This window comes from Geospiza fortis, unplaced genomic scaffold (assembly GCF_000277835.1).
Source record: "Geospiza fortis unplaced genomic scaffold, GeoFor_1.0 scaffold503, whole genome shotgun sequence".
In the NCBI taxonomy this organism is placed as follows: Eukaryota; Metazoa; Chordata; class Aves; order Passeriformes; family Thraupidae; genus Geospiza; species Geospiza fortis.
The window spans coordinates 35,208-44,545 of record NW_005054654.1 but is presented as its reverse complement, the minus strand read 5'-3'; the positions used below and the strand labels follow the sequence as shown (position 1 = coordinate 44,545).

The 9,338-nt window shown below is 58.9% G+C and overlaps 1 protein-coding gene across 1 annotated transcript in view; it reads right to left on the bottom strand.

The window, feature by feature from the left end:
• MYOCD (myocardin) overlaps positions 1 to 9,338 on the bottom strand; it is a 34,192-nt gene that overhangs the window by 1,124 nt on the left and 23,730 nt on the right. The window contains exons 6-11 of the mRNA XM_031064913.1: positions 8,041 to 8,189; positions 7,295 to 7,551; positions 6,802 to 6,955; positions 4,112 to 5,053; positions 1,427 to 1,540; positions 472 to 529 (exon numbers count right to left, since the gene is read on the bottom strand). Of these exons, the coding sequence (XP_030920773.1) occupies positions 472 to 529; positions 1,427 to 1,540; positions 4,112 to 5,053; positions 6,802 to 6,955; positions 7,295 to 7,551; positions 8,041 to 8,189 (1,674 nt within the window). The remainder of the gene's footprint in view (positions 1 to 471; positions 530 to 1,426; positions 1,541 to 4,111; positions 5,054 to 6,801; positions 6,956 to 7,294; positions 7,552 to 8,040; positions 8,190 to 9,338) is intronic.

Here is a 9,338-nt window from a genome sequence, read left to right as displayed (position 1 = left end):
ATTCCTGCTTTCTGACCTTATCCCCCGGGTTTGGACACAGTCCCTGGGGCACAGGCACTGGCAGCTGTCCCCAGGGGGCTGGGGAAGGGCACAGGCAGCACTTTGCACAGGGCAGGGCAGCAGAAGTGCTCTGTGTGGGAGATGGCACTGGCAGCCCTGGGAATGGGGGGACACTGGGGCTCTGTGTGGGCAGGGGCTGGCAGTGCTGAGCACAGGGCTCCTGTCCTGCTGTCCCCTCTCTCTGCACAGGTGACAGCTGAGCCCAGACCACCCCATGGGGTTGGCACATGCAGGAGCAGGCTCCAGGAGGGCCAAATGTGATTTTGGGTTCAATCTCAGGGGCTGCTGGCACAGGGAGGGCAGGGGAAAGCTGTGCTCGACTCAGGCAGCTCTGCTGGGGTGCACTGAGCCCCACAGAGCAATGCTGGCTGGAGGGGGAGCCCCAGAGGGGGAGAGGGAAGCAGAGCATACCTCCACTCTCAATCAGCACGTCCAGGAGCTCGTCCATCTGCTGACTTCGTGTCATCTGCTGCAGCAAACGACAAGGAGGAGAGGCCATTAGGAGCCACAAGCCACGTAGATGCTCCAGACCCCAGAAAGGATGGCTCTAGACCCCACAAATGGCTTCCTCCCACACAGAAGGGAGGCCACACCAACACGGGGCTGGCAGTGGTGTTCAGGGCACTGCAGGGACGTGGCACAATGATCCAGGGAGCAAAGCACCTTCCCTGCTGCCAACCCTCTGCTCTGTGGCCACCACAGCCTGCCCTGTCCCAGGGCTCTCAGGACACGGCATTTTGGCCCCAGCACCTCACACTGGCACGTGCCTGCCTGCCCTCCCTGCTCCCTGCACTGCCCAGTCTCCCTCCTCTCCCTGACCAGAACCTGCAAGATCTCCTGCACGCTGGCATAAACCCATTTTCACCCTGCCAACAGCATTGCTCCACTTTCCCAAAGGCACCAGCAGTCCCAGCACTGAGGCTGCTCCCAGGCTCTGATGGGAAGGAAGGTGTTCCTGGGTGTTCCTGGGTGATGGCCAGTCCTCCCTGCAGGAACAGAGCTCCAGGGTAGGGCTCAGGGGGCAGATGGATGAGCAGGATGAGCTTTCCTGGTGACCTGGGAATGCCCAAGGGTCTGTCTCTGACACAGCACTGAGCACCCAAAGAGAGCACACTGTCACCCCAAAGGAGCTGGGGGCTGTCAGGACCCCTGGGCGCACAGGGGACACCATCCAGCCCAGCAGGGTGTCCTCCTTTGTGGCAGCTGGCCAGCACTAACCCTTCAGCAAAGCCCACTCCTCATGGAAACAGGCCTGTCCTGCCCAGAGACCAGAACGGGCTGGGACTCCTGCAGCTGAGTCCCACTGACTGCAAACAGACAGCAGGGGCAGCCCTAGGCCTGGAGAAAACAGAAACCATGCAGTTACCTGCTTCACTGCATCCTCATAGGGTGGAGGCTGCTTTACCTCTGACAGGGCTGGCCTTGACTTACAAAAACTTGGGGATGAAATAGAAAATTTTTGGCCTGACTGCACAGCCATCTGCATGGGGAGATACAGGGAAATGGAGTCAGTACATGGCAGGAGGCCTGGCTCCCATCCTGCTGAGGTTGGTAGGGAAAATGACAATTTTGTGGGCCAAATAAACTGAAAATGCCTGGCTTTGAGCAGGATGGAGGCAGGTAAACCAGCTCCCTGACCTAGCTCTGAGAGCCAGGGCCAGGCTGGCCCCTTGCCACTGCCAGACATGGTGGCACAGGACAGCCTGGTGTCCTGGGGACATGCAGGACAAAGGGAAGGCAGAGATGCTGCTGCTGGTCAGCTGTGCTTGGCCAGTGATGAGGTGTGGGATTCACATTCTCTGAGCCTGAGAGAAGCAGTGAGAGAAGCAGAGGAAAGAATGATCAAAACACTCACACCAGAATCCAATTACCAATTCCCTCCAGTAAACAATCTTCCACAATGCATTCCCACTTGTGGACAACACAGGTGCAGCAAATGAGGTAAGAATTGTTTTGATCGTTCTTTTCTCTGCTTCTCTCAGGTTCAGAGAATGTGAATCCCACATGAGGCACCTCCCCAGCCACCCCAGCCCCTCCCCATCACCAGAGCTCACAGAGCAGAGCCAGGGAAGGTCACTCAGAAGAGGGAAATCTCTGCCTGCCTGTCTTTGCCAGCTTTGCCAGGCTCCCCTTCCAGGATGGATGGCATGTGAAGCACAGTGCCTGTCAGCTGCTGTCCCCATCACCTCCAGGCCCTTGTGTGTCCTTCCCTGCTGCCTGGCCATGGCCTTGTCCCACAAAAACCAGCACCAGGGGATTGTCCCTCCAGGTGGGTTGGATCCAGGGCAGCAGGGGGGTCACTCTGCCTGGCCACACACATCCTGGTCACCTTTCTGTGGAGGGAGCTGGAAAGAACATTGCCCTACTGCCCCTGGCTCATGGGAAACAGCACTGCAGTGCTGGGCACAAAGGAAGAGTTCTTGCTGAAGAAGGACCCTCACCCCCAGGAGCCCCTTGCAGGCAGCAGAGGGAGGTCCAGGATGGGTACTGGAGTTGGGATGAGCTGCAGGACACAAGGGGACCATCCCCCTGCCCTTGGGCAGTGAGGGAGCAGCTGGAGATGCCCCTGTGGTGTCCCTGCTCCCTTCTGAGCCTCACTGACCACTGTCCAGAGCAGCCCTGCTGCCTCCTGGGTATCAGCTCACAGCCCTGTGTCCCACTGCCCAGAGCTCTGCTGCAGCACCCAGTGCCAGGGCCACCCCTGCATCCCCTGCTCTGCTCCCACTCACCCAAACCAGTGTTCCCATCACCTCCCCACCCCTGCACAGCCCCACTGCCCTCCATGCCCATTCCACTAGCAGCTCTGTCTGTGCCCTCCTCACCCTGAACTGCTGCCCTTTCCCACCTCCCTGGCTGTGCTGTTTGCCAGCTGCCCATGGCACCTACCTTGCCATGCTCCTGAGCCCCACTCTGTGCCACTGTGCAGGGCTGCACCCCAATGCCTGCCTGGGGCCACTGTGCAGGGCTGGGAGAGCCCTGCCCTGGTGTGGGCTGTCCCACACACCCAGCCTGCCCCACCCCTGTGAGCACACCTGGCACCCCTGGGCATGGCAGGTGCTGCTGCTGCCTGGGCAGCCCTGGGAGGGCACTGGGGTTGTGATCAGAGCCTTGTGCTGTTTTGTGCTGGCAGTGTGCCCCCCTCCACCTGTCCAGGGGGCTGAGTGAGCAGTGGTGGCTGCTGAGCACAGCTCTGTGCTGGCCTGGTGGGGAGGCACAAGCTCTCTCTGACTGCAGACCTCAGCTCCCAGCCCTGCTCCAGATTCCTGAGCAAAGGCTTCTCCAGGGGAACTGCTCTCCTCCAGCTCAGTGGTGAAAATCCCTCACATGCTGCTGGGAGCCACAATGGCTTGGCAAGCTGCTGGGAAGCCCTGCAGGCCTGCAGTGGGGTCTCCCAGGGGTGTAGGACCTGTGCCAGGGCTCTCCCAGGAGCTGAGGGATCCACGCTGGTGCCTCCCTGCTGTGTACAGAGCTGTGCCAGGCCTCCATGGGGCACGGCTGTGCCAGGACTCCCCCAGGGGCAGAGCAAGCTGCGCCAGGACTCCCCCTGAGGGGAGAGGCAGCTGGGTTTGGGCTCTTTTAGGGTAGAAGAAGCTGTGCCAGTGCTCCCCCGGGGAAGTGGGAGCTTGCCAGGACTCCTCCAGGGGCAGAGAGAGCCGTGCCAGAGCTCCCCAGGGCAGAGGGAGCTGTGCCAGGGCTCCGTAGGGCAGAGGATGCTCTGCCAGGACCCTCCCAGGACACGGGCAGCTTTGCCAGTGCTCACCTAGGGGCAGAGAGAGCAGTGCTGGGGAGGAGGGGAGCTGTGCCAGGGCTTCCCCCGGGCAGCAGGAGCTGTGCCAGGGCTCCATGGGGCACGAGAGCTGTGCTGTCACCCCTCCAGGACAACTGGCTGCGCTGGCAGGGCTCCCCAGAAGAATCCCTGCACAGGACCCTGCAGTGCTATCAGCCTCCATCCCACTGCCCATCTGGGATACTTTCTGCCCTTGCAGAAGGTATCCGCAAGGCCTCCCCCGTGTGGTGTGAGCGGAGGGGTGCGGGCTGGGCTGGCACTCACCGGGGCCGTGCGGAGGCAGCTGCTGCCCGGGGGGGACCCGCTGCGGCCCTCGGGGGACACGGGCAGCAGGTAGTGGCTGTGGGGGGACGGCGGCAGGCTGATGTGCTGGGGGCTCTTCCCAGCCCCCAGGGGAGAGTGCTGCGGGGAGCACTGCGGGCTCAGGAATGTCGAGGAGGTGATGGTGCTCTGCCCCGCGGGCTCCAAGCAGTGGCTGTTCACAATGTGGGGCACCTGCGGCACTCCACAGTTACTCAGCTTATCCGAGCTGCCGGCCTGGCCCTTCAGGGCCATTTGTTTGGATGCAAATGGACAGCTGGACACGGTGTTTTCCTGCTTGATGGGGACACCAAAGAAATGCTGAGCAGGCTGCTGCTTTTCCTCAAGGCCGTTGCTTCTCTTCCGCTTCTGGAGCTGCATCCGCAGCTCCTCCCCCTGCCTCTGCTCCTGCTGCAGCTTCCACGTCAGTTCATTGATCACCTTCTGCTTCTCCACCAGCATCTTGTCCTTCTCCGTGTCTATCCCTTCCAGTTCCAGCTGGATGCTCCCTCCGTTCATGCTGCTCATGAGGCTTTCCTCAGCGCTGCCCTGCACTGGTGATGGCTGGAGGCCAAACTGTGGAGAAGCCATGGGCCCGTCGTTGAAGGTGTCGGGCAGGGAGCCGCTCACCGAGAGGTCGGAGGAGGCGGGCGAGATGGGCGGCGTGGAGCTGGTGCTGCCAAAGTGGTAGAAACCATTGGATAACATGCTGGTGGAGGACTGGGACTGGTAGCTGGACAGGGTGCTAGTTGGGGTGACGGGGAAGGTGACGGTGGTGATCTCACTGAAGCTGGGCACTGTGCTGCTGCTGCACTCCTGGAAGGGCCGCAGCCGCTCCATCAGCGCCGTCTTGGTGCCCGACACGGGCAGGCCTCGGATCCGGAGCTGCTGCCTCAGCTCCGACACCTGGAAGGGAAATCACTCCTGGTCAGTCTCTGTAGGAATGTGGCCCCTGTTGACAGAGGGACCAAATTATCCTTTGGCTCCTTAAAAAGACAAAGGAAATTATCCTTTGGCTCCTTAAAAAGTCTTGGTGCCCGACACGGGCAGGCCTCGGATCCAGAGCTGCTGCCTCAGCTCTGACACCTGGAAGGAAAATCACTCGTGGTCAGTCTCTGTAGGAATGTGCCCCCTGTTGATAGAGTGACCAAATTATCCTTTGGCTCCTTGAAAAGGGAAAAAGCCCTGAAGTTTCTCTCCTCAACTGGGTAAAAAGACATCTCATAGGACCTTGGAGACTTCACCTCAAACCTAGGACTATCCAAATGGACAGAGGCCAAAAGGTCTCGCCTAAGCAATTCACTAGAAAAGGAAATAATCGCTTTTGTGCAGTGTTTTAGCAGGAGCAAGAACCTCTTGGTTCTTGAGAAAAGCCAAGCTAGGGGCTTGCTCCTGCTAAAACCAAGCTAGGGGCTTGCTCCTCTATAGCAGGAGCAAGCCCCTAGCTCGGTTTTTCTCTGTAAGAACTTTGTTATTTTGCCTTTTATTAAAACTTTTTCTGTTTCCAACACTACCTCAGAAGCCATCCTGCTAGTTTTATGCCATTTGGGCTAGCTGAGCTATCTCAGGTGTGATGAGTTCCTCTGAGAGCTCATAAGACCTGGCTCGAAGAGAAAACCCATCAAGTCTCAGTGGCAGATCAGCCCTTTAGAAACCCAATGCTTCTAACAAGGAGTCTCAGATCACAGCTTCCAGCTTTAACCTCTGTCGTCCCAGGTGCTCCCTGTCTCACCTGCAGTCACCACAATCACCATGCACAGGCCTGACCACTGCCCAGCCTTTCCTAACAGGAAATTCTTCCTCCTTCCTCCAAGAGCTGTGACTCCTCCATGAACCAGCACGAACCAGTAGTCAGGGAAGGAACTCAGGATTCCCTTCCTAGCAGTGGATTTCTCCATGAGCAGAGGGCTTTAGCACAGACCAGGAGCCAGCTGATAGCTCACAGACACTGACACCTTGGAGCCACATGCTCTGTGCTCAGGCACATGATTCAGTCACCTGAGCTAGGGCAAACTCACCTGTTTCTACCTCGGGGCTGCCCCCAGGTCTCTGCTCCTAGAAGGATTTGGCCTTCCCCATGACTGAGGGTCCATTAGCAAAGAATGAAAGAATAGCTGATATGAAGGATTCTCCCCTATGACCTTCCTTGCCTACATGAGAGGGGCTCAAAACAGTGCATGGAGCAGGAGGTACCTGCTCATGCAGAGAGCTGAGCAGGCCTGGCTGAGGAGCTGAGTCACTGAGGGGGGGCATGCTGCCCTACTGGCCCTTGGCTGCTCTGTCAGGGCATCCACAATGTCAAACCCACCCAGGGATGGAGGCAGGAGCTGCAGGAGCAGCAGCTCAGATCATCCTTCAGGCTGACCTGCAGCCTCCCCAGGCTGCACCTTTGGTTTGCTGATGCACAGGCTGGAGCAGTGCACCCCTCACCACCTGCAGAGCAGCAAGCCCTCGTGTTCAGAGCCTCCCCAGTGACCAAGCCCTGCCCCAGGGCGCTGTGCTGCACTCCTGGGTGGCTCAGAGCAGGGGGTTCAGGCGTGCTGATCTCTAACATGGCCCCTCCCAGCCTGTGGCACTCCCTGGCACACACAGAGGCAGCACAGCACACTCAGGCTGTGACATTCTGCTCCTGCAGTGACAAAGTCTGCACTCACTTTGAGATCATCCAGGTTGGAGGGCAGAGGGCCTGGCTTGATAGATGAGACACAAGTCTGGCCTGAAAAGGTGGTTTTCACTGGAGAAAGAGGGGTGTTGTTGCCAGAAGTTGATGAAGGATTTGAGCTTTTGACCATTTGCTCATTTGATTGCCTGAAATAACAAAGGAGATTTGGGGTAATTTGTCTGTTCCCCCAGGGTCTTTGTGCCCAGCATCCCATCCCTCTGCTCCCCCGGGTCTGCTGTCTCCTATGTGAGACTTCAGGATAGCCCAGAAAAACCAGGCTGGGCTGCAGGGGATGGCTGGTGTCCCACCACAGGTGCCCAACCAGTATGCAAAGCCAGAGTGGTTTGGAATGAGCCTGTGCTGTTCCCAAGCTTTTCTGTTTTGGTGTTGTGCCTCTATCCCCTCGCTCTGGCACAAATGGATACAGAGGAGAAAGCCTGGAGAGAGGCAGGACAAAGTCCTGCTGCTGGCACAGTGCCACTCACTTTAGCTGTCCTTGGTGCATCCCAGGGTAGCTGAAATGCTGCTGCTGCTGCTGCTGCTGCTGCTGGCTGAGGATCTGGAGCTGCAGGAAGAGCTGCTGCTGCTGGAGCAGTCTGGCATATGCAGAATCCATGGGTGGAGGGGACTTCTCTGCTTTCTGGTCTGGAGGGATGTACTGGTGGTACTTGAGCTTCTTCACTTTGGGCTTGGTGTCCTTGGGCTTTTTGTGACGGTTCTTGCTGTCACTGGATGATTTGGACTGTTGGAAGGAAGGAAAGGAATTAGGGGTGAGAAGAGCTTCTGTCATCCCCATGGGACCCCAGAAGCCTGGGACAGAACAAAGGCAGCTCCTGCTGGCACCCTGCTCCAAGACCTGCTGAGCGTGGATGTGGGGAACTCCCTTGGCACCGTGTCCCACCTCAGCTGGAGAGCACATGAGATGGAGAATGACCCTCCCTGCTGGAAGGTGCTCCAGTGTGGCCCGGTATCTCCTCCTGCTCCAGCCCCAGGGGATGTTTTCAGCGCAGGACTCAAGCAGTTGCCTCCAGCAAGGTGTAATGTTGTATCTTGTGCCATTACACAATTAATTAAATTTGTTTTTGACACAAGGTTGTCTGCCTCAATTATTCAAAGCCTTTAAGGCCAGAACCCAGAGTTTTCACACATTTGTGGCACAGCACATGGGCACTCCAGGCTTGTTTGCCCCGGGCTGGTTCCCCTCCTGGGCAGCTGGAGGCACCGGCATTACCTTCACGGCAGAGGGCAGCGGCAGCGTCGGGCTCTCCTGCCCCGCGGGCTGCTTGGGGCTGTCGCACTGGCTGACCTGCCCCGGGGCAGCGTCCGGAGCGTGCCCATCGGCACTGGGGGGACGATCCTGCAAGGGAGAGGGGACAGGGGCTGTGGGGCCGGACCCAGGGCTGTCCAGTCTGGACTGGGGCTCCTGATGCCCCGTTTTCTCACCCGTAATGTTCCAAATCCCCACAGATGCCTCAGTGCATCCCAGTCCTCTGCCTCCACACTCCTCCTTGTTTTTCCAGCCCTCCCAATTTCACCCGAGCCCCATATCCTTGCTCACAGCCCCTCAGTATCCTCCAGACCAGCCCCCTCACCCGTCGACGACCAAAATCCTTTTGGTCCTCCCCCATCCCAGTCTGCCCCAGTTTCTACCTTTCCTCTCCGTCCATCCCAGCCCCTCCAGTCTGCCTCAGTCCTCTCCAGCTCCCCCATTACCCCCAGTGCCCCTGTTCCCCCAGCCTCTACATTCCCCCAATTTCCCCCCAGTTCCCCCCCAGTTTGCCCCAGTCCCTCTCTCCACCCCGGCCCGGCGCTCCCCGGGGCTGCAATGCCCGCGCCGGCCGGCAGTGGGCGCGCCGGCCCCGCGCAGCGCGGTCCCCCCGCGGTCCCAGAATGACAGAACGACACAGAATGACAGAATCACAGAATGACACAGAAACACAGAATTAACACGGCTGGAAAAGACCTTTGACATCATCGAGTCCAATCTGTCACCTAATACCGCCTTGTCAACCAAATCTTGGCACTGACTGCCAAATCCAGGCTCTTAAACACCTCCAGGGATGGTGACTCCATCGCCTCCCTGGGCAGCCCATTCCAATGCCCAACCACTCTTTCAGTGAAGAATTTCTTCCTAATGTCCAACCTGAACCTCCCCTGGTGCAGCTTGAGGCTGTGTCCTCGTGTTCTGTCGCTGTTCCCTGGGAAGAGCCTGACCCCCCATGGCTGCACCCTCCTGTGAGGAGTGATGGGGTCCCAGACTTCTCTTCTGCAGTGTGAGCCCCTACAGCTCCTTCAGCCGCTCCTCACAGGACTTGTGTTTCAGACCCCTCACCAGCCTTGTTGCCTCCTCTGGACACACTCCGGCATCCCCACATCCTTCCTAAATTGAGGGGCCCAGGACTGGACACAGCGCAGAAGGTGCGGCCTCATCAGTGCCGAGCACAGGGCAGGAATCACCTCCCCGGCCCGAGACCCCGCGTGTTCCTCCCCCGTGCCACCCCCTGTGCCATCCCCCGTGCCACACGGGTC